The sequence below is a fragment of the Colossoma macropomum genome, unplaced genomic scaffold (assembly GCF_904425465.1).
Source record: "Colossoma macropomum unplaced genomic scaffold, Colossoma_macropomum, whole genome shotgun sequence".
Classification (NCBI taxonomy): Eukaryota; Metazoa; Chordata; class Actinopteri; order Characiformes; family Serrasalmidae; genus Colossoma; species Colossoma macropomum.
In genome coordinates, this window is record NW_023494788.1 from 17597407 (window position 1) to 17623637 (window position 26231).

Here is a 26231-nt window from a genome sequence, read left to right on the forward strand (position 1 = left end):
ATGTGTTGAAAAAGCCCAGATCTACAGACCAAGTGTATATTATTTTAGTCTACACTTTACCTTTTGTTACCTTTTGTATTTTACTAATCAATATTCCACTGTGTTCATGTTGTGAATGAAAATACACAAAAACTGAGAAAATAATGGTTCTCCTATTGGGAATGTTGTTGTATAAGTTGGAGTTTACTTTATATGCCTTTATATGAGGACAGAAACATTTTCTATATAACAACAGTTGTACAAATGCTTATTTGGTCACTCAAGTCAAATCATTCTGCTGCCTATTTTACACCTTGCTGCAGCTTCACTTTGCACCTAACAAAGTAAATCAGTGTGAAGAGTGTAAAGTACTTAATCTTTGGTGTAATTGCAAAAAAGCATGCTTAAAGACATAAGGCATCCTCAAAAAATGAACATGCAAGTGCACACAGCAAATGTATAAATATGTGTCATAAAAATCAGAGACTGCCCCCTGTTTAAGTACAAGTTATCCATTTTGCATTTTCCATATCCACCCTTTGCTTTTATTATAGCTTTCTTTCTTTTCAGCTTGCTTCCCATTTTTGCAAAGAAATCCGCAGGGATATCCTTCCACACCTCCAAAGCTCAGTCTTAGAAGTTGCATGTTCTCCTTCTCACGACTCAGGTAATCCCAAACACACTCAGTGATGCTGAGGTCTGACAGTCCATTGTTCTGAGAGCACCAGGTGCTTTTTTTTCTTTTTTGGAAATGTTCTTTTTTTGTCTATTGTCTTTTCTCAGCAAGGGCCTCTTGACAGCTATACATTCTGTCAGAGTCATAGTGTTGAGTGTGTTCTCACAGTGAAAGGAAGAACAGAAACACCTGCGCATTTTTTCAGATCTCAAACAAGAGTGGAGCTTGATTTGCTCTCAAAGATGAAAGCTTTAAGTACTGTTTATCTGATGGTGACAGTTTTGGTGGTCTACGAGGTCTTGCACGGTTCCTATGAGTCCCATTTTCACTTTGAATTTTAACCCTCTGGCATCTAAGGGAATTTTCTCGACCTTTGCATATCTTTTTAAATTCTCCTTTAGAGGCACTTGCACATAACATAATACTCATATGTTTCACATCAAAATGCTCCATTATCTTCATCTCTACTTTCCAAAACTGCTGCAGCAACTTCTGCGGCTGTAAACTCTTTGCACGCCATTTCGCATGTGTCTCCGATGTTGACTGAATAAAGTATGAAGGGTTTCCGATGTGAAGAGTCAGTCCTTTGTGATTTCCTCAGTGTCTGTTGGCCTGCTTCACACAAAATGTAGATGGACACTCAAAGCCACCAATTACACATGGTATTATCTGTTATATTATCTATTATCATGGTATACTGTATCATCCCAAAGCTAGAGAAACATATACAAAAAATCATATTTTATGGCAAGCTCATGGACCCCTCAATAGCTTTTTGTCCTTTGACGTTGCCCTCCCTTTTGTTAGTGAATTATTTTATATCTGATCTCTTCAGAAATATCTCCTGAAAAATGGATAACTTATACTTAATGGCCACTTTGACCAGAACTTAAATAAATGAAGAGTGGTCTCTCACAGTACGTTAATACTGTATTCTACAGTTGTATTATCCAGTCTGGGCTGCAATTCCTCACTTTTCTAGCCATAAACTGATCTATATCTGCAACTCAAAACAAGCTGTCAGGGGAACAAAGTAAAAGCACACTTCACAGGCTGTGCATTTTATGTCAACTGAATTTGAAGTTTTGAGAATGCTTGTACAAGTCCAATTAATTAGCTGCATTTATTTTATATATTGTTCAGAGAATACTAATCACCCAGCTGCTGTCTCAGTGAACTGTACCAGAGCTGGAGTAAATTCAATTAAGGTCTCATTTTTACCTCTTTGTGGAAAATTAAAAGGGCAGTGAAGTTTAAAAAAACCCTAAATAAGTACTCTCCTTTGTGTCGGATCACTAACACTTCTCATTTGTTTTAGCGCTAACTGCTTGTTTCTGTAGTTACAGCTTATGGAAATGCAGATGCTGATAGTAAAATAGTGCTGGAAGCTGCTGCCTCACTTTATCAACTCTCCCAGGTCTCTAGGCTTTAAAAGACTGGACTTAAATTTGCATAATGAAAATGCTCCACAAAACAGGAAAGAGTTTTTGAAAGCTGAACATTGACAATTAAGTGGTCTAATGTAGTACATAGGTTTGTACCCTGCAATCAAATTAGAAACCTTAATGGTTAAAGCCGACCGGCCGAACATTCTGCAATAAACACCAAAGTTCTAATGTTTGGAGTTGTTTTTAGAAGGACACAAAAAAGGACTGATGAGCCAAATGAACCAGAGTGAATGGAGAGAGAACATTCTAAGTTGTCCCAGTAATCAGACAGTTGTGTTTATTGTTGTTTGCTTGGTTGGTGTGCTCTGACCTTAAAAGTCTGTGAAAGTCACTTAAATGTATAGATAAATGTCTCGTACATTTAAACTAACCCTGTGTCTAAGATGCAATAGGTGGAAAAATGAACCTACCTGTTTGAGAATCAATGTTAAAAAATCCCTGTGGATTCCCACTGGTGATCTTGTAGGTCAGTTTGTCGCTGGTTTTGGAGTCAGGATCAAAGGCTTGGATCTGCATGATAGACACATCTTTTGGAGAGTTCTCCAGCACAGAGGAGTAGTAGACAGGCTCTGAAGTCTGTGGAGCATTGTCATTGACATCCTGAACATTTATGTAGACCTCCACAGAAGACGAGAGTGGTACTACCCCCTGGTCGGTGGCATAGACCGTCAACCAGTAATGACTGGTGGTCTCGCGGTCCAGTATCTCCTGTGTCCTTATGACACCTATGACAAAGACAAAAAGAAACATATTGAACTACATGTTAAGCATTGTTCAGGTACTGCTAGCAAATGTTCATCAAGCACTAAGCCAGAGACTATGCTGACTCCCCAGTCATAAACTTGATCACATGACCATGAGTGTTTTACATAGCAAACTTTGCAGTTAAGATATGACTAACTGTTGCTGAAGAACTGGTGCAGGGACATGGAGAGACTTGCACAGTGCATTACTTCAGCTCCAATCAGTACTAATGTACAGGTGAGGGCAATACTGTATCTTGCTGTGAAACTGAAAATTGGCATCAGTAGAATTTGCACAAGAGTAAAAAGGACAGTTATCATGTCTGAGAGGCTGAACAGAAGATTACTCTATAGTTGGCTATGTCTCACTGCAGTGTCTGCTTACAGGGAGATTGGGCTTTGCTATTGTTCTGGTGTTACAGTACCTCTCATGCTGGCCTTTGAGTGATCATTCTTTACCTCAGGGAGAAACAATATCATGTTCTAAAAATGCATCTTAGAAGACATCAAAAATGAGCTTCTCTCCTGTGATACCTCATAACTGATCAGTCTATACCGTATTGCGCAAAAGTCAGAGACCACTCCTATTTCCAGTCAAAACAGCCTCAAGTTACTCATTTTTCAGGAGATATGTCTCAGAAGATTAGATAAAAGATAATCCATTTGCATAAGGAAGGGGAATATCAAAGAAAAAAAACGAAAAAAACAAGCATGCAAGACCTGGTAGACCACCAATACTGTCATTATCATATAAACAGTACTTAAAGCTTTTATCTTTGAGAGAGAGGAGAAAATCAGCTACACTCTTGCTTCAAATCTGAAAAAAATCCACAGGTGTTTCTGTCCATCCTTCCACTGTGAGAAGACAACTCAACACTATGAGTCTGAAAGGATGTGTAGCTGTCCCAAAGCTGTTATGGAAAAAATAAATATATAAAAAGAACATTTGCAAATCAAACAAAGAAGCTGCTGGTGTTCTCAGAGCAATGAACTGATCACCCCAGAGACCAAAATTCAACATCACTGAATGTGTTTGGGATTACCTGGATAGTGAGAAGCAGAAAATGTAACTAATTTCTAAGATTGAACTTTGCAGGTGTGGAAAAATATCTCTTTAGATTTCTTTGAAACACTAAAAGCAAATATCTTGAAAAGAAAGGAGACTGTAATAAAGGCAAAGGATGGACACAATAAATACTGAAAACACGGACAGACTTTTGTGTAATTATCTGTTGTATACATGTTTTCAGCATTATCTAATGCTGAAAAATGAATAACTTACTCTTAATAGCTGTTTTGACTGGCTTTACATAAATGAAATTACTAGATAAAGGGTGGTCTTTTCATAGTATTTTAAAAGTTCCATGATTAATGGAGCCTAACATACTGTCATTGCTATATCAAAACTTTGTAACTGATTTTAAATTCACAATTCATGATGAATAAACCAATAGAAATGGTCCAAAAGTACTTGAAAAAACATCTCATTACATTAACACACATTAAATTTGAGAACTTTTTTGCTTCTCATATTAAGTGACCATACAACAGTAAAGGTTTTTGTTACAACAGCAGCAATATATTATCACATATTTTCATCACTGTCATATCAAAACTTTTTTATTACTACAAAAGTGCAAGCTGTCCTTTATATTGTGTCAAAATGTCATAATGAATGGACTATATAAATTGCACTACGATAGTCAGCTCACACATTTCATAATGTGTGGCTCATTTTCATAATATGTGATTCAGAACTTCTCAGGGTGAGCTAACAACCCACTTACCAGTCACTTCATCAATAGTGAAAACCCCAAGGCCTGAGCCATCATGTATGGCATAGCGTATCTCTCCATCTCTTCCCTCATCCTCATCATGCGCAGTAACTTTCATTACAGAAGATCCAACAGGGGCGTCCTCGCTCACACTTCCCCAATCCACAAAGAAGGGGAAAGACGGGCGATACAAATTTTCATTGACGTCCACTATCTCCACTTCAATGAAGCACATTGAGGACAAAGAGATTGGTTTTCCTCTGTCTTTAGCTTTTGCTGTCAGATTATATGCCTGTTTCCTCTCGAAGTCAAGGGGCTGTGACAGGTACACTGCTCCACTCATTTTATCCACCTGAAAGCTTCCATCTGCATCATCAGTCAAGCTGTACCTCACTTGTCCAGACTGACCCAAGTCAGGGTCATGGGCCTCCAGCCATAAGATCAAGGTGCCCACTGGAATATCCTCCCGTACTCTCACACGGCAATGTGAAGGAGAAAAAGTAGGAGCGTTGTCATTTACATCCTCTAACATGACATTCAGAATCACAGTGGACACCAACTGAGGATCATGTTTTGCCTTATCGTAAGCGGCAACCTTCAAAGCAAAGCATGGGTTCGCTTCTCTGTCCAATGGGCTTTTAACTGTTACAATCCCTGTCTCTTCATTTATGGCAAATTTGTCTGTTTTGGTCAGAAAGGAGTAGCTGACCTCCCCATTGATCCCCAAATCCTTATCTGTAGCCTCAAGCTGAATGATATCTGTTCCCACAGCACTGTCTTCTTTAACGTCCACTGAATACTCATGCTCTAGGAACTCTGGGCTATTGTCATTGACATCCAGCACACTGATCTCTAAAATGTGCGATGAGGACTTTTGAGGTAAACCAAGATCATATACGGTTATGTTAAGTGTGTAGTGGTCAGTTGTTTCTCTATCAAGAGGTTCAACAACTTTGAGCCATCCAGTATCTGTTTCTATCATGAAACAACTGTCAACGTTTCCTCCTGATATCACATAAAGCAGTTTCCCATTGAAGCCATTATCTGCATCTGTTGCTTTGAGAAGCACTACACTATTCCCCACTGGAAAGTCCTCTCTAACCTCTAACTGACTAGGAATGGACTCTGCAAACTGTGGTACACTGTTGTTAACAGAATGCATGTCTGCAAATTCCCCTAACATTTCTATTTCAGTGTGCAGTTTAGAGCCAAAGAGAAGCATCTCAGCTAAACGTCTCAGGGCTTCAGTTTCCACACACTTTGAGTACATTTCTTTCAAACTGCTAACAACGGTGATATTCAAAAGCATGGGTGAACTGGATATCTCCCCGTCACTTGCTTCTATATGTAAAGCATGAAAAGGATGTTCTTTGCCACCACCATCACTTAATGGCCTTTTAAGCGTTAGCACACCAGAAGTTGGATCTAATTCGAAGAAGTCCCTCTCATTACCTGCACTTATACGATACCTCACAATTCCTAAATCATCTGCATCAATTGCAGACAGCACTATTATCTGCTCACCAACTCCAAAGGATCTTGGTATGGCTACTTCACAGTCAATGTTCTCAAAGAGAGGCTGGTTATCATTCAGGTTTTTCAGTGTGATTAAGACCACAACTTCTGCTTCGCGGCGGAAAGGGGACCCCCAGTCGGAAGCTCGAACCCTTAGGTAGAATTTGCTTGGCATCGTTTCATAGTCCAACTCTTCAGATGTGCTTATGATGCCAGTGAAATAGTCAATAGCAAAGGGTTTTTTGTTCATGCTAACAATACTGTAGGTGACATAGCCATTCTCTCCTTCGTCATCATCGCTTGCACTGACTGCTAAAATGCTAGTCCCTACAGGGACATGCTCATCAACGCTAGCTTCATACTTAGACTGTTGAAATTTTGGAGCATTGTTGTTCATGTCAATGACATTAACAACTACCTTAGCTGAAGCTCGTCCTTTGCTAGTACTTACATCAAACTCATACTGGCTAACACGTTCTGCCTGCACAGGTTCCACAGTGGTTATGAGGCCAGTGTTTGGGTTAATAGTGAATGGATTCCTGTGCTGTTGCATCTTATACTGTAGCAAATACTTCACATTTGGATGTTTTGGTACAGCTCTGACCATGACCACTGGACAGTGTGGTGGTGCAAACTCACTAAGAGTAACTCTGTAGATCATTTTTTCAAATTGCAGAGCCTCCATGTTTTCATATGGAGGTTTCACCCTCACTACTACTGCTGAAGAAAACTTTGGTGGGTTTCCCTTATCTTTGGCCTGCAAGGTAAGGTTATAACCAAAGTCATATCCCTCCCAGACCACCTCTTTGTTTGCCTTGATCTTGTACTCTTTGCCTCCAGGGCTTGTTCTAATGGCCTTAAACTGCTGGAGTGGATCTCCAGCCACTATGCTCAAAGAGGCTATCTCTCCATTTTGCCCTTCATCATCATCCTCCACAGACACCAACGCATAAATAGGATCCTTGGTGGTGTTTCTTGGAGTTAATGGAACTGCTTTGACAACAGGTGCATGGTCGTTGGACTGCAGTACCTGCACTGTCAGCTTTGCTGTACTACTGACATCACTTTTCCCAGAGAGCTTCAAGCCTCTGTCCACTGCTAGCACATCAATCTCATACCGTGGCATCTCTAGGTAATCCAGTTTGCCTGTGAGAGTTATGACACCGCTTGTTGGATGGATGGAGAATATAGCAGTCCAATCTTTGAAGCTGAAGTAGAACTCTCCGTTGGTGCCAGTGTCAGCATCTGTTGCTGAGACTCTTCCTATGCTGGCTCTGATGGGAGTGTTTTCAGGAATGGAGATGCTATAGGAGGTTGGTGAAAAAAGCGGTCTGAGATCATTTGCGTCCAAAACTTCAAGCTGCACTTGGGTTTGTGCCTCTGCTCCTGAGTGTCTTTCAATTGCTTGTACAGTAAGCAAATACTTGTCTTTTACCTCCCTGTTCAGTGTGGCTGAGCTGCCCCCTTTGGTCCTTATTCGCAGGAAACTGAAGTCACCCAAAACATACTTTTCTGCTTTGAATAGCTTTTCATGGTCCCCAGCTTCTATTCTGTACCATATATCCCAAGATCGGTCCTGTATGAAAATGCCCATTTTAATTGGGCATTCAACAAAGGTTCTTGCAGCAGAATTCTCGTATATTGTTGCATTGTAGAGTGAGTGCGTAAACTTTAAAGGGAATGTGTCCGTCGTTTGCTGGCTCACTATGCAAGTCCAAATAAGGAGCATGATTAGGAGATGATGACTCCAGCATTTACCCATTGTGCCACAGGAAGACATGAACGCACTAAAAAAGAACAAAGGAATGTAAAAGAAATATCCAAGACACCATGAATTACACAGAACACACTTTTTTCCTATATGCATTCTGTTGTCACAGATAAGTTAACTTATTTTGTCAATCAGATGTTTATAGAGACACTCATTCATTCTAACAACAAATATTTGAGTCAGAGTTTTCCAGCAGCCTAAATAGCAATACTGTATTGCAGCGGGTCCAAGCACCTCCACTTAGATCACTGCACTGATGCAGACCAGACGAGCCATGAAAGACTCCTAAGTTTATCTGTTTCTAGTTTCAATCTTCAGTGACTCACTCCACAGATGTGGGTTATGCAACATTAATGCTCTGACACCCCCATGCTCCCACAGCATTTACTGAACTGAACAACTTTAAAGCTCATATAATGAGAAGAAGGTGCAGGTGGCGCCGTCTCACAATCAGCTGTGGCAATTTACAAGACATTCCCATCATACAGTGTGCTTTACGATGGAATAACACACAAATAATATGAAGTTAAAGAAAACACGGGTACTCTATTTAAAAATGCCCAATTTGAAAATGCCGTACTGTAGCGTGCTTGTGGAATTTTGGTTTAACTCACCTTATCAGCCAAGACAACACTGTATTCCAACCAGACTTTCACTCAGGACTCAAAACAGCCAGCAGTTCCAGTGTATAAATTCCCTGTAAGTGCTTTGCTGTCTTTCCTCTGTCTTCACTCCCGCGCACTGTTTCTCCGTGGACCAGTGGACTCACAGCGTTATTTTTTCCGCACCCGTATTCCGACAAGAACTGCCTCCTGCGTTAGGACTGGCTAGTAAATAATCCGTCGTTTGAATGTGAGAACCACCAGCCAATCCGAGCGCAGGAGTAAATCCTTCTAGCCAATCCCATCGCAAGAGTAAGTCATGTTAGCCAATCCTGGCGCAAAAGTAGCGAAGCTCGCGCTGGAGGCAGGTCTTGTCGGAATACGGGTGGGAAAGGAAATCACGCAGACTGCAGTTCTCCTTTATGTGATGTGTTTAATCTCTGAAGCTCTTGTAAGTCCTGAACGTCAGTCAATCGCTTTTTAAACATTTCACTGGAGAAAGAAGCGACGGATATCTAGAAAGACGGCTGTTGTAATTCCTGTACCTTTAGGAAAGATTCTGCTGATGGAAAAGCGAGATTAGTTAAACTAGTGTATGACCAAACTGGTTAGCCTGCATACTGTATGCACAGGTCTACTGTAAACCTTGCAGATCTACTGGATTTACACTTTTTCTAAAGAAGCATCAGCAATTTACACATTAAATAATCAAGTCTAATGCAAAATATTACTCTGCTAATACACTCTTAGCAAAATGATTCTATAGTACCACAAAAAGGAATTAAGGACCCTTTCTGGTGCAAAAGAACCATATAAAACAGGTTTTCCATGCCATGCAAATAACAACTTAAACATTCAAATGGTTCTTTGGGTTGTCACAGTTCTACATGGATCATTCTACCGAGTTCTAGTGAGTTCAAAACACACTTTAGACTTTCAACTGACTTGGATTTTAGACTAAAGCCATTCTTTGGCTTTGAGTGACTGGCTTAATTATGTTTATTTTATTAAACTATGATTGAACATTCCATGGTTTCACTAACAACACAGTCACAACGCTTCCAAAACTTTACCACATGTTTCAGTAGCAACAATTTTAGCTAATTTTGAGCAGAACTCAGAAACACTAGCCAATACATGACCAGTTGTACACACATAATAATATTTTTCATAAAACACAAAAAGTGACAATATTTAATAGAGCATATATATATATATACATATATATATATATATATATATATATATATGTCCTCTCCAGTATGTTTGCTACATGTTGTGCACTGATTCTGAAATAGTTCATAAACAAGTACTGATGGTATTTATTTTGAAAATTGTATGTACTGTACTGTATTCTGAATGCTGCCTTTACAGTATGTAACTTGGACTAAATACATACATACATCATCTAAACTGCTTATCCTTCTGGGTCACAGCCTATCCCAGCTGTCATTGGGCAGAAGGCAGGATACACCCTGGACAGGTCACGAGTCCATCACAGGGCAGACAGACACACACATTCACACCTAGGGGCGATTTTAGCATGTCCAATCGGCCTGACTGCATATCTTTGGACTGTGGGAGGAAACCCACACAGACACAGGGAGAACAGGCAAACTCCACACAGAAAGGACCCTGGTCGCCCGGCCGGGAATCGAACCCAGGCCATTCTTGCTGTGAGGCAACAGCGCTACCCACTGCGCCAGCGTGCCGCCAGACTAAATACAGACTGAATGCAAATATTTTTTTGCATTCTGAATACACACACACACACACACACACACACACACACACACACACACACACACATTTTCTAATCCGCTTATCCTTCTGGGTCGCGGGTATTCTGAATATGTATTTTCTGAATATGTATTTATTTGGAATACAAGTATTGTACTTGTATTCCATCACAATGTATAGTATGTATTGGAGTTTTGGTGGTCTCTATTTCTACTTTGGCAGGTTTATTGAAAGGCAATTAAGTTATAATTTTCTTTAGATGTAACACTCTTTTCATGCTCCGCAGCCTCTATTCTATAAGATACTGTATATTTTTTGATTTTTTTTTTTTATAAAAATGACCATTTTAATTAGGCATTCAACAAAAGTTTATGAGGCAGAATTCTCATATAACATAGCATTGTACAAGTAAAGTGTACACTGTACATTGAACAAGAACAAAAAGCCGAAGAATTTTTATACCTAATTAAGTTTTAATGTTGATACTTAATCATATTGAGCCTTTAAATCATGCACATTTTTCTTGAAATATCTTTACTCTTACTTATACATATAGGTAATAAGAGGATCTCTGGTTTTACTCCAACTGTATTTTTACTCTTTACCTTAATAAAGGTATTCTGTACTAAAGTGAATGATGTCTATTCATGCTCTAGTGATGCATAAAGGGAAAATTATGCATTTCAGAAGCTTTAAATAACGTCCAGTTTTAGACCAGATCTTGGTGGGAGGAATTCTGTGTTGAACTCACTGTGGAATGGGTGTTATTTTCAGGCACAGAGCAATAAAATCAATGAATACAATCCTAATTAAGCCTATCAGCGTATTTTGCGCTTGCGTTTCAGTGTGCACCATCTGCCGTAAGCCTGCCACATTGGTTTTGGGGTGGCCAAACTACCTGGCACGGGATCATGTAAATCTCTTGGAAAATCCAGTGGAGATAAAAAGCAAGAAAGCAATCGCTATATTACATTTACAAGAGGGATTTACATGCTTAGATTTGTAAAGCCATGTAATAGAGACTAGTGTTTGCAGAAAAGCTCAGTCATGCCTGCATAGTCAAAAGAATCTGAGAAGGAGATCCTATTTCAGATAGAGATTTAGCAATCTTAGCAGGGTGCATGTGCCAGAATATTTCTGCTCTGAAATTCTATTTGGACTCTCTATCTGGGGGTAACAGATGCTGAAGGAGGTACTCTCTGTTTCCAGTGGGTTGAACTTCAACAATTCCTTCCTAACAACAAAGGCCAAACGTCTGCTCATTTGCATCTCTCAGAATGTGATACAGGAGCCTGCACTTTGTGTATAGTGTTCATGTGATGAGATTTTTTTATTTTCATTTTCTCCTACCCCAAAAAACTGAACAACTGATATCGAAGCAAATATGTATTTGAATATCCAATTTGTTTTGCTGTGAACTTTTTTGCTAACAGGAAGTTTTAGAGAGTCATATCTGATTAGATGAACTTTGAAGCTCATGATCTCTCCCAAACCATTCCAGTTTTAACTGTTGCTCTTGGTCTTGTTAGGTGTTTCTTCAGGCACAAGGCAATAAAGTCAATGAATATGAATTACCTTATTTTAAGCTTGCCATATATTATGCACCATCTGCCAGGTGTCTGTTTTCTACATCAGTAGATGATTTCACATGCATGACAATGTATGAAAATGCAGTGTCACCTCACAAACCTAATAGTAGATCAGAGCTTCTCATTGTTGTCAATTATAGAATGGTGAGGTTAACAGCGTGAGACAGAATTCCTGCTGTGTGGAAGCTCCTCTCTGTGGAAATAATGTTGGAAAGGGCTCATTGCTTTTTGTTCACGGCTTACACGCCACCTGCTTTAAACCCCTCCATTTCTTTATGTCCCTTAGCAGGAATTGGCATGCTTTTAGTGCCATTTGGGAAAGCCACCAGGTAATTTAAGGTGTTCAACACAGCATATGGTAGTGCAATAAGCACAGCTACACTCTGCCAACAGTGGTTCTTTGGAGGGATTTCACAGTAGAACCACTTTTGGTTCCCTGAGGAACCTCACTAGAATGGTTCATAATAGCATGGGGTTTTCAAACAACCCACTGGTGGGTCACACTGTGGGGATGATTGGGTCAAGAGGAAGCTGCTATGTTTTCTTGATTTTCTAAGTGAAAATAAGTTACACATCCTCAACAGAGAGCACAATTCTGTACATTTTAATGCACAATTAGGTATATCATGCAACTCATAAAATGTGGCCTGTGCACATTTTATAAAATGACCTATTTAACCCCTTAAAATCCTAGGCTTATTACATACTAACGCTTGTTATTCAGTAATTCTATGGACTAAATTGCAAACTAGTTGAGCTATTCTTAGATTATAGAAATGTGTAATAAAACTTTAGGCCTACTGATGGGTTTTAAGGGGTTAATTGTGTTCTCTGTACTAGATGTGTTAACTTATTTTCTCTTAGAAAATCTGTACATATATATATATATATACACACACACACATTTTTTTTTTATAATAGCAAATCTGAAGTGGTGGCCATGCCATTTCTGCACTACAACACTGACACTATCAAACTTGTGTTATCGGTGCGGCCTTTAACCAGTGTGGTCACACGCATTTGAAGTGTGGCCAGTGAGTGTTGTGTGAGTGGCTCAAAGTTTTGTGCATGTTTTTTGCTGTTTGTCACAAAAACACACTACCTAGAGCACACTTTACAAAAATGAGCATGTAACACAAGCTGTAATAATTTCAAACATTCTAACATCTGTCATGACAATTACTGGTAATGGTAACATAACACTATCATATTACTGAACAACATCCTGACATGGTTATTTCAATAAAGTATTACTGAGTTCACTGAAGGTAAAAGCTGAATGGATCACATCTAGATAAGGGACAAATACATGTCCTCATGATTTGATTATTTTTCGCATCCACACTTACCAGAGTAGACCCATGCGTGGTTCATTCTTTTATCATGGTATGCTATTGCATTTTTTCATTGAAACAGAAAAATAATATCGAGTAAAAGTGGACTGAAAGCTTATGATTTTTTTTCTCATTTCAGTTTGCAAAAAAAATGGTCAGCAGTGCAAACAGTACTTCTACATGTGGGTCCGGCTTCGTTGCAAAATCACTTTTTTAAATGAGCACAAAGAACTTTTTTGAAATGTAGGGAACCTTCACATACTGTAAAGAATCTGTACCAGGCTATTCCAACTATTTCAGGAAAGTTTACTTTCAAGAGGGTATGTACATGTGTAAGAAAGGCACATTATATGCCAACATTTCACTCCACCAAATACTGGTCTAAAGAATTTGTTTAATTGTAGTCTATGATGTTATTCACTATATTTCCAAACATTTGTACTCATTTGGCATTTCTTCTGAAATCAAGGGTACTAATAGGAGTTTGTCCCACCTTTGCTGTAGTAACAACCTCTACTCTTCTAGAAAGACTTTACATTAGATGTTGGAACATTGCTGTGAAGATTTGATTGCTTTCAGCCACAAGAGCATTAGTGAGGTCAGGTACTGATGTTGGATGATTAAGTCTCCAACTCATTCGAATGGAGCTCCATCACTCCAGATAACACAGTTCCACTACTACACCCCAATGCTGATGGGCTTTATACCCCTGTAGCCGATGCTTGGCATTGGGAATGGTGACTTTTAACTCATGTGCAGCTGCTAAAGATCATCTCATTGTGTTGGCAATGCATTTCTATGCAGATTATACAAGCTGCATGTCTGGATACTTTTAGGCATGTTGTGTGTCATAGGATTATGTGATTTATTTTGAAAAATACATGTAACTTTTCAAACTAGTGTGGGATGTTAGCTGTAGTGTGACTTTGGTTGAATTACACATTAATACTTGCAGTTAACATACCATAACCCTAATTTTGTTGACATTGGCATTCTGAATTGATGCTGCCAGCATGGCAGCTGTAGGATATTTACTCTCTGTTTATATGAGTGGGATGAAGCTGAATAAGCCACTAAGCAAATGCTCCCAATTTAGGGTTCTCAGTTGCCTTTCTCTCATGTTCTAATATGCCATTTGCATTCATCTCCACAGGGAGATGGCAGAAAAGCACATCTTTTCCATGTGTGCCCCCCCTCTCATTTTAGAGATCAAATGTGCCATTGAGCATCCTCCACACAATCCAATATCCTCTCCTGATACCTCTGCCCGCTCTGCTTAAGCACAGCTGAAGATGATCCGAAAGCTCGGCTGGAAAATGTTGAGCACAAAGAAGGATTGCAAAGGGGATTACGGCAATTCGAGCATCTCTTCAATCTTTTCATCCCATTCCTGCAAATTATATTTCAGGCTGAATTGGGCACTCGGTATTCTCTGTACAGCATTAAGGGTTAAATTGAAAATATGATTTGACTGTGATTGGCCTTGAGCCGGTAAACACATAAAATCTCCCTGTATGGTGCATTCAGCGTCTGATTCGTCTCATTAATCACTACACAAAGTTCATTTGTTAATCGAGTCGCCACCTTTGGAGCCACGCATAGTGTTGCAGTTTAGCCAGCAAATCCTGTTAACAACACTTCCAAAAGCAAAAGGAGTTTCAGCGATGAATGCTTTGATATTAAGGGATTGATTTCAATACGTATTGAAACATCGAAATTGAAACTGTGTTGAAATTTAAAACTATCACTGATACAACATGCTCGTTTGATAGACTTTCCATCATCAGCTTTCACTGAAATCATGGTCAATGATTTCAACTAGATGGGTTGTATATTTGCATTTTCACCAGACTGAACGGCTGTTTCTGTTTTTTTTACCACTGATTTTTGTTCTTTTAAAATTAGATGTAATTAGAAATACAAATTCCAAAAAAGGTAGGACAGTATGTGAAATGATAATAGAAACATACACACCTTTAATACAGCTGTACTAAATTGAAAAATATGGTATATTATGTTTTACCTTATTAACTATTTTGAAGTAAACATATGCTCATTCTAAATTTGATGCCTGCAACATTATCCAAAAAGTTGGCACAGAAGCATGTTTACCATTGTGTTAAATTACTTTTAACAACTCTTAATATTTTTTTGGAGACTAAAGACACAAACTGATCAAGAATTTTTTGCCTTTCTTCTGTAATACAAATCTTCAGCTGTGCAACTGTATGGGGTTGTTGTTGTATTGTGAGCTTAATAAGACACTCATTTCAATGAGGGACACTTCTGGACTTCAGGTAGGCCAGTCTAGCACCCATGCTCTCTCATTATGCAGCCATGCTGTTGGAACACGTGCAGAATGTGTACTGGTGTTGACGTGTTGAAAAAAGCATGATGTCTCTGAATAAGACAACACCTAGAAGGTCACGGGCATTCATTTGCGGCTTTCGGTCTTGTCCTTTACGCACAAAGATTTCTTTAGATTCCCTGAATTTTTTGATGATATTATGCACTGTAGGGTGAAATATCTAAAATCCTGACAATGCCTTGCTGAGGAATGCTATTCTTAAACTGTTGGATTTTTGCTGATGTATATTTTAGTAAAGTGGCAAGCCTTGTCCCGTCCTTGTTCATAAGACCAGAGGTTCTCAACCTTTTCCATCCTAAGGCCCACCTGTTTATGGCTACAAAGCATGGCGGCCCACAGAAAAACTAAAATCAACTTTTTTAAATAAAAATGTCTTTTTCATTTCTTAAGCGCTGACACTGAAAACCTGAGAATTAGGGCCTGAAAAAGATCAGTGGGCTGCGGCCCACAGGTTGAGAAACCCTGGTCTAAATCTTTTCTGGATGATTCTATTATATACAGGTATTATTGCACCACCTGTTTAAAGATATTTTTTTAAACATTTTACAATGTTTCTGGTCTTAAATTGATCCAATTTAATTGCTTTAAAATTTATATTGCTATAAAAAGCAATTATGTTAACAAGTAAAAACATTACATATCTTGTCTTTGTGCAACTTTTAATTCAAAGACAGATCAAAGAAAATGTATAAATCATTGCTTACTGTCCCAACATCTTTGGAACTGAGTTTGTAGAACTTATACATTTAAATATATACATTTTTCCTAATAATGGAAGTACTGCTTCTTTGTGGTTACTAATGATGAGATGGGTTGTGATGGCATTCAGACTGTGTGTCAACCTACTGTGTGGCAAAGGTTCTTTTTTCCCTGTCATTTGGGATAAAGAACCCAGACCAAAGAAGAAGCCTTCAAATCATTCAAGACCCACAAAGTTTCCACTACTGCTTGTGAAGAATGTAGCTGGAAACTTGCATAGACTACAAGTGAGCTTACTGGACATTAAAATATAAGATGCATTCATTACAATAATGGTGCATTCCCTTCGCACTAGAGATGAAAGATATGCAGATCCCCCTGGCTCCTCCTCCATCTCCCATCTTTCAGCCAAGTCCTCCTCAAACAGCCAGCAGGCCAAGAGTTCTGAACGGTTGGCTGTGGTTCGTCCACCTGATGCCATGCAATTGGGGCAGCTAAGTGGTGCAGCTAAGCTCTTCACCTGTCCAGCAGAGTGATGAAAGCACCGATCTCGAAATCAAGAAGGAGGATGAAGGAGAATGAGAGTTGTGGAATTAAGGATGGAAAACATCATCTAGAATGGCCTAGAATGGCATGAAAAATTGTGCTAAAGTATAGGATACCACCTACCACCCTGATGCCTAAGACACCATATTCAGAACATAGTAAAATGGGCAGGGAGGGGCAGAGGCTTATGTTATACACTATTATGCGCAAATGGGCTTTTTATAAATCACTTTATAAATTTTAGGGGTTGTGATTTTTTTTAAGATTCATTTTGTTAGAGGCTGGTGCAGCAGATGTGCATACATGTTAACACTAACATATGAACACAAGGCACATGCTCAGGCACTCCTCATTTTTGCTGTATCAAAAACGTATTGTATTAAGACACTGCTGTATTAAAGCAAATAGAATTTTACATTTTGCACACAATTACACCCTTTTTTGATCTGTGCACTGATCATGAATCCCAATTTCTTTACAGCCAAATTGTCCGATGACGGATTTTTGGACATTTCCTTTATAAATACAGACTGAAGCACAACTGACATAGAATGTTACAAAATGCTGTGTGCAATTACAGATTTCCACCAGAGAGGTCTCTCCATCTTACATAGTGCAGCTTTAAGTAATATTAATTATCTAAACAGCTGCATTGAAAGTAAGAGGCAACTGACTGTTTAGCACAATATTTGGATGTAGGTGTAGCAGTAGCATTCCAATACAGCATGAATGCACTTACCAGTCTCATGTTGTTTACATCAGTTACAACACGGAAAATAAATATAATTGCTGAATGCTTGTCTGGAGCAAAAAACAGTGGGCGATCATGCATCACTTTTTGATATTTACTGGAAGTCTTAGTACAGAGAGATTGTACAGAGTTTAGAAGCTGTTACACTGTTTCAAGACACATATCTTCAGATGATGAGGGTATGGTGGTAGATTAATAAAGACAGCAATGTTTTTGTCTTTGTGAAGACACACACACATACACAGCCAAAACCCTAATCAGAAACACTACAACTTGTACACTGTTTGTTTTATTAACTGCAACTGTGAGCCTGAGTCAGCAACGCTTTGAACAGTTGCACACATAAAAATTATGATTTTCATTAAAATGCAAAAAGGTTTACATAACCACAGAAAATATCAGACATTGGGTCACATTTACTTCAAAACGGGATCAAAGTGCTCACTATCTGGCCATGAGGCACAGGGATGCAGCCTCTTCCTGCTCTAAAATAAAATAAAACTCCACCGATGGAGTAAAATTCTTTGTGCTTCAGTAGTGATATGAAAATGTGGGACAGCATTTTTTTTTATTCTTTAAATTAAAAATGATAAAATAAAATAAATCAAAATCTTTCAACTTGACTTTAAAAGAAATCAAAAAAATCTTTTCAAAACTCACATTGAAACACCTCTTAATAAAAAGCATGCTATAAATGATGATTTTGTATCTATTTCACTTATTACAATCTCCATTAATGCACTGGGTTTAAATAGATCATCATCATTCTTGTAAATATCTAAGCTCTGAAAGCTTCACCGTAAATATGTTTTTTAGCGTAGGACTGCAGTTTGAACTAATTCAGTAGAATGCTCCATTTATGCTTTTATATTCTATGATATACATTCGGGGGATCTATCATGCACAGCGGCAGCTCTGCCTTTTCTTTTTTCCAGCCAGAGTGCATAAAACAGAGGAACTATTTCATGTAATGTGCTCTTCATTAATGAATTAAACAACATGTTAGCACATCTATGAAAAGCATCTTTGAAACCAGGAAAAAAAATCTGAAGCATCAGATTTAAGTGTCAATTATCTGTTCCTGCAGAAAGCTTGGCTGTTTTATCTCCGGAGACTGAGAGTGAAGGTGTTGAATGAAGGTGAGGATTGAAGAGTGTGGGCGGAGGCAACTCTGCAGAGGAGCATATGACAGTGAATAGTTTCAATTATTTATTAAATCTTTTGAAACGGCGGTTTTACAGGTTATGATATGCAAGGCAAGACACCAGTTGTATTACACCATCTGACTTACATTAACCATTGCTTGCATAGTTATCAGATGACAAGTTTCAGCGATTCAATCCTGACCCACTTTTACTGGGCCAAACCTCTACATCAACACATTATTCATTTAATACAAAAGAAATCTATCTGTCCTGAAAATGACACAATGATTTTCTATCAAAAACGCCTGAAATAAGCCTTAATGGTGTCCTTTCCTGTTCACAGGCTTAATACAACACATGCTTTGTTAGATGACTGGGTAATATTAGACCAGCATTTGCAGTAATGAAAGCAGTGAGAATGCACGCTGCCGTTGACTGACTCACATCTCAGCAGCTAAAAAGGGTTAAACTGAAAGTCAATGAGGTGCCACTCACATATTCAGCGGATTCCGTTTCTCTGTAAAAGGGGGAAAATATGATTACGTTCCAGTGAATGCTTTGGAAATGTGACGGCATTGGAGAAACTATTTATGGTGGATTTTTTCCTAGGTTTGAATTTAGGAGACAACATGAGTCATCTTCGCATTAGCCACACTTAGGGATTAATACACAGGACCCAGTTTTGCACAGTCCGCTGTTTTGTGCCTGTTATGTGAACATACCTTTTCATGCTCTCTTAAAGCTGTTTTTCTCACACTTTTTGCAACTCCCTTTATTTCCAAACACCACCCATGGTGAAGCAGTGAAGGTATGAACCTAAGCCTTAATACTGGATGCTGTGCTGTGTGCTGTGCATCATTGCTGGGTTATCTCCTATGTAATTTGCTATGTAATTTGCAGGGATGTCGTTTTGACTCAGTACCTGGGTAGCCTGGGACACCTGCAGAGAGTAGATTAGGGAAGATTTATCTGGGAGGCAAAAAAGCACCAGTTTGCCATTGATTTGCAGTCAATCTATCATTTAATCTTGCTGACTGCAGCTTCCACCGCTGTTGCCTCATTGGGACTAAGGGTGCCTCTTTTTTGCAGCAAGGTTTCGTGTGGCCTCGGGCGCCTGTCCAATCAGTCTGGATCTGAACTGCTTGCCGGTCCTTTTCCCAGTGCCTGTACGTCAACTTATGCAGAGCTTCTCCATGTCAAACATAGCTTGAGATTTCTGTCATTTATATATATTTCTGTCCTTTATAACACAGGAATGGATTTTGACAAGGAGGTTAAAAATACATGAAAAGGTGAGAGGGTGTTAATGCAGCTGGGTTGGAACTTTGTTAGTTGATTCAGTCTATTCATCACATAGTTGATCTGCAGATCATAGTACAGTCTAGAGATGTAACGATTAACTGATTAACCAACAAAAAAACAGTTGCTGACCAATGCTATCAGCTAAAATGCTCATTTAATTTTACTTCAATTCCAATAAGTAACAGTTCCTATTTGAGTAGGTGGGTTTATCATTCAAACTGAGGAACTTTTTTGAATTGTATGCACAAGGGTGCATTGGGCGATTGGATCCACTAGGCAGACCAGAAACTGGCCAGTTCCCTGTTTTTCCAGTTGTTCATGATTGATTCAATGGGGATAAATGTAGATAAATGGTGAAAAACTATACGTTTTGGTTTGTTTGTTTTTGTTTTTGTTTTTAAAATTACCTGTATCTTTCTGTTTTTTAAGACAAAGAGGTGCAGTAGGCTAGGACGCTAGCATTACTGCTACTGAGTGCTGCTTGGTTGGCGAGCAGCTCATTGGCTGAGTGAAGTGGAATTGAAGTGTTAAAATATCGTATGACATGATTAAACATTTACAAACTATGATTTTGCACAAGAAACTCTGTGTCACTTGGTAATTATCTCTTTAATTTGATCTGTGTCATTTTCTTGTATGAGTATTTTAAATTAGTACTCATAATTTCTTTTATTACTGTTAATCTTTATGACCTGTCTGTAAAGCACTTTGAGCTGCCACTGGTGTAAAAAAAATGCTGTATACAAAAGGATTATTCTTATTATTAAAAGCCCCTTAGGAACGCATTCATTTTGAACTCTCTTGCAAGTGCCCTCAGGTGTTTAAAAAAAGGCATTATTTTTACTCTCACACTGACAAAAAGAGAAGAATAAAAATAGAGCTGAGCAAACTCCAGCTCATGTGCTGATAGATGCTGGGTGTACTAAGAAGTTCTATTGCAGTTCTACTCACTATTTAAAGGTGAGTTTTCACAATGTCCACATAATTCAGTTGTTCAGACATAAACATTAGTAACTTAGTGACACTAATTTCTTTACAGTCGCAGTGACCATTTTATTTACCATCTAAAATCAGCAGTGGACCTACATGGTTTATGTATGATGTTAATTATGGGAAAATAAAATGAAATTGGTAAAGCTGAAAAATGAAGAAATGTTTTCTTGTGAGACTATTTTGTCTTAGCACACCCTACATCTACTACTCTGACACTAATGTGTTTTAAAAAGTATGTTTTAGTCCAAAACAACTGTAAAACAATGTCTCATTATTGCTCATCAAATTGTATTTAAACTCTGCATGTACACTATATGGGCAAAAGTATAGGGACATCTCTCCTAAGTATTGAGTTCAGGTGTTTCAGCCACACTCATTGCTAACAGGTAGATAAAATTAAGCACACAGCCTTATAGTCTCAATAGACAAATACTGGCAGTAGAATGGTTCGTACTGAAGAGCTCAGTGACTTTAAACATGGCACTGTCATAGGATGGTACCTCTGCTACGAGTCAGTTTGTGCAATTTCTGTCCTGCTAGATCTGCTCCTGTCAACTGTAAGTGCTATTATTGTGAAATGGAAGCACCTAAGGAACAACAACAGCTTAGCCATGAAGCGGTAGACCACGCAAACTCACAGAGTGGGGCTGGCGAGTGCTGAAGCATACAGTGCCTGTCCTCTGTTGAATCACTCACTAACGAGTTCCCAATTGCCTTCTGGAAACAACATCATCAAAAGAACTGCACATTAGGTGCTTCACAAAATGGGTTTCCATGGCTGAGCAGCTACACACAAGCCTAAGATTACTATGTGCAATGCCAAGCATCAGGGGAGTGGTGTAAAGCCCGCCGCCACCAGAGTCTGGAGCAGTGGAAACGTATTCAGTGGAGTGACCAATCACACTTCTCTATCTGGCAGTCTGATGGACGAGTCTGGGTTTGATGAATGCCAGGAGAACGTTACCTGCCTGCCTGCATTGTGCCAAGTGTAAAGTTTAGTGGAGGAGGGATAATGCTATGAGGGATAATGCTTCGGAGGTTGCCCTAGGCTCCTTAGTTCCAGTGAAGGGAAATCTTAATGCTTCAGCAGACCAAGACATTTTGGACAATTGTGTGCTTCCAACTTTGTAGGAACAGTTTGGGGAAGGCCCTTGTCTGTTCAAGCATGACTGGGTGTGTCTGGTGTGGAAGAACTTGATTGGCCCACACAGAGCTCTGACCTCAACCCAATCAAACGCCTTTAGGATGAAATAGAAAAGCGATTGCAAGCCAGGCCCTCTCGTCCAACATCAGTGTCTTACCTCACAAATACTCTTCTGGATAAATGGTCAAAAGAACCTACAGACACACTCCAAAATCTTGAAGATAGCTTCACAGAAGAGTTGAAGCTGTTGTAGCTGCAAAGAGGGGATCAACTCCAAATTAATGCCTATGGTTTTAGAATGGGATGTCATAAAAGCCCCTGTAGGTGTAATGTGTAGGTGTCCCAGTACTTTTGTACACCATTTAGTGTATGTATTAATATACTTATTTACTTATTTCGTAGTTATTTTGAAAATAATCCGAGATGTGTAGGTAGATACATCAAGTGAACTCTCTCATTGTTTAGGACTAATGTCTTAAGTAAATCTCTAACATAATTAGGATCTGACAGTTGAATCAACTGATCATGTTTTGATTTCTAATATGATTTCATGAGAAAAATGTCACTTTAGGCCTTGTGGAAGTTCTAGATACATCACAGACTGTGAGTACGAGTGGTAGCCTGACCAATACGTTTTAGTTAGATGTGAGAAATGGAAAACAGCACCAGCGCTTTTGCTGAAAGCATCACTGTAAAACTGTTACAAGGTAAATCATATTCCAGTGTCTAGGCAAAGAACAACCAGAGGGAAACATTGCATATGTGTGCAGTGCTCTTTTATTGCACATACAGCAAGGGAGAACCGCCATTCAGCACTATTCAGCGTCTTGGGTGCTTTTACATGTGCCTTATCCAGACAAAATCCTGAAACTCAAGACTCATGAAGTGACCAGGTGTAAATGCAGTCACTGTGAACAATTCAAGTTTCTCTAGAATGGAGTGGTTCAGAGCAAACCACTCTGAATGACTTTTGTTTACATCTTGAAATTTAGTAGAATTCCACATTAGCTAGTTTGACCTGGTAGTTTTGTAGGCCTGCTCAAATTGTTTTTTGGAAAAGGTACTTTGACTTCTACTTTACCTGACCAAAGTAACAGTACTTTAGTTGAGTATGGGTTTAAGCTATTCTACCCACCTCTGGCCACCACAGTAGTTGAAGAAAATGCCCCCAACTTTAATTCTTAACCCAACTTCACTGGACAGCATGTTAAGCACTCAAGCCAGTTGAAACTTCTCTGAGGGAATTCTAATGCAGTGTTGGCCGGCATGCTGGGGAACAATAAAGCTCACCACTCTCCCCTGAATGCTGCACTTTGCTGATATAACACAACTTAGCCAACACAAAGCACCACAAAGACAATAAGCTGCTGTGGACCAGTGGTTAGAGAAATTGACTAATAAGTAAATGCCTTTATGTCCAACTTGTAGTCAGAGGAAACAGCAGTGAAAGCATGGATTCGTGCAAGCACCTTTTAAATTTTCCCACAAAATATATAAAGAACATTTTTACTTTTGTTGCTCCGTGTTGGTGCATCTGTAATTTGCTTTAAAACCCACCGTCACGCTGATAGGAGGCTCCACCAGCAGTTGTAACATTGCAAAGGAAGGAAAAACAAATGCTTTCAATGACACAATGTCATTTTGGACGTACGAACCCACGCAGGCAATTTATCAAAATATGATTAAACGTGAAGGCAGCTTTAAAGAGCGGCTTATTTAAGCAGCCGTTAAATAGAAACAGATTGAGGTGTTGAGGGGCAAGCTCGCTATATAAATTAAAGATGAGCTGGATGAAAGGATAAACAGATGGAATGCCTTTCATTCAGTGAGTCATAAGAACTCTTGAAGTGGTGAAAACAATGCATTTACAGAGTCACTGCCTGAACATATCCACCCAGAATGCATGGAAGTCTGGAAGCAGCCTCAGTATATAATAAGCTCAGACGCAGGGCATAAACATCACAGAGGGATATCTGTGCCTGAAACGTGTACTCTATCAACCACGTCAAGGCAAAAGTTGTCCTTGAGCTGGCCTGTTAGTCATGGCCAATTTAATGAGCGACTATGGGGATCTGATAAGTAATCACATCACAGCAAATACTCTCCTCCGGCCCTTCCGCTGCGCTACCTCGCTCACAGCTGTCACGCCAGCTGAGAAATGCTCCAAACACAAACACCCCATACTAATCACTACAACACAGGCTTTCAAAGACCCAAACAAAGCAACCTCCCGTGGAGGTTTTGAAAAGAGACTCTAAGAAAGACTTCTGGAGATGTTTAAAAGTGAATATTGTACCATGAAAAAAAATGACAATGCTCAAAAAATAAATGATTATTTCGCCACTGTCCAAAGAAAAATATGTCTCTAACTTTTTTTTCAGTTTCAAATCATTTGAACTCAGCAGATGCCCTTTACATCGTGCAAACATTTCATGATGAATAGAAATGTTCCAAAATGACTTGAAAGAAAATCTTTTTACATGAACTTCCATTGAAGGTCAAAGGGGAATTCCACCATTGTTTTCAGAAGCTATTCATAATTAAATGGTTAAGATGAAAACAAAGTCATTCAGAGTGGTTTGGAAGAAACTTACTGAGAGAGTAGTTCACAGCGGTGGTGAAATGAGTTTAAAGTTTTAAAAACTCACAGAACTTTTTTTTTTTCAATTTTAGGCAGAACTTTAAGGTAGTTTTCAGAGAAATATTTGCCCTAATTTTTTTCTTTATATTTTTAGGGCAGAGAGGTAGATGCAGGGTGTCGTTGGGCAAAATAGCTCCCAGAAGACCTTTTTTTAAGATGAACAATATTTTACCCATCACTATCATTACAAATAAAAAATCGGATGATGTGCAAGTACACTGGTGGTTTTGGTTAGCCACTTTACATCAAACCACTCAGAATGACTTTGTTTACATATCAATGAATGATTAGACAGACATCTTAAAAAATCAGTATAATTAATTCCCCTTTAAGAGCAATTTTGGCTTCTCTAGGCATACATTATTTATTTATTTACATTTACATTTACAACATTTAGCAGATGCTCTTATCCAGAGCAACTTACAAAAGTGCTTTGCTGTCCACTCAGACAATGCACCCTAGCTAGTACAAGCACATTAAGAGTCCAAAGTACCCTTGAGTTAAGACACCACCACAAACAAAACCCAGTGCTCAGACCTCAAAAAGAAAGCTAAAACTACAATGTTAAGACACAGCATAAGTGCAATACAGTATATTTCTACATGTGCTATATTGCTGTTCTCTTAAATGCTTCAAAAGGAGTTCAGTCTTCAGTCGGAGTTAGAAGACAGTGAGGCAAGTCTTTGTAGGTAAGCATCAGGTATCTAACCCAAAGTGCACAGCTACAGAAAGGGAGCGCAGTGAAATGACACGAACAGTCAGTGAACAGTTTTATTTTTGGACAGTGACAATTAGAACAAAATATTATTAATGTCCATTCCAGAAATGTTCTCTGAGCTTACCTTGGCACAAATCTGGAGAAATATCCTAATCAATGTGGGTAGCAGTGGGTAGTGCTGTCACCTCTCAGCAAAAAGGGCCTGGGTTCCATTTCCTGGCCAAGTGACCAGATGGTGACTTTCTGTGTGGAGTTGTTCTTCCTGTGTCTGTGTGGCCAAGGTGTTTCCTGATTTCCATCCAGTGAGCACTAGAATAGGCTCTAGTATACCCTGCAACCCAGGAGGATAAGCAGGTTAGATGATAAATGATTGAATAGTTGTTGGACACAAATGGGTTAACCTGTTTTCACATTAGCCATGAAATGTAAAGAAGTAAGTTTCCTCTTGTTTTGGAGGTGGTCCATCAGCTGAAATATGTCCTTTTTGTTTTCAGTAATGTTATTTATTTATTTATTTATTTATTTATTTATTTATTTATTTCGAAACCTGCTTTTCATTGCGTCAGTACACAATCCAGAATCCTGTTTTCACAGCAGGGAGTTCCCGCCCTTCCCCTTTCACCCCTCACTGCTCACTAGCAGCTTAACTCAGTCACCATATTTCACACACAAAAGCCAACAGTGTCCTAGTTAATCTGAAAATGGGGAGAAATACATTAATTGATGACATTAACTGAAAATATCTGAGTACA

The 26231-nt window shown here is 38.9% G+C and overlaps 1 protein-coding gene across 1 annotated transcript in view; it reads right to left on the reverse strand.

Annotated features, from left to right (window-relative positions):
- Positions 1–8679, reverse strand: part of fat1b (FAT atypical cadherin 1b) — a 56528-nt gene extending 47849 nt beyond the window's left edge. Inside the window, exons 1-3 of the mRNA XM_036568668.1 lie at positions 8522–8679; positions 4634–7923; positions 2514–2828 (exon numbers count right to left, since the gene is read on the reverse strand). Of these exons, the coding sequence (XP_036424561.1) occupies positions 2514–2828; positions 4634–7916 (3598 nt within the window). The 5' untranslated portion in view covers positions 7917–7923; positions 8522–8679. The remainder of the gene's footprint in view (positions 1–2513; positions 2829–4633; positions 7924–8521) is intronic.
- Between the last annotated feature and the right edge of the window lie 17552 nt (positions 8680–26231).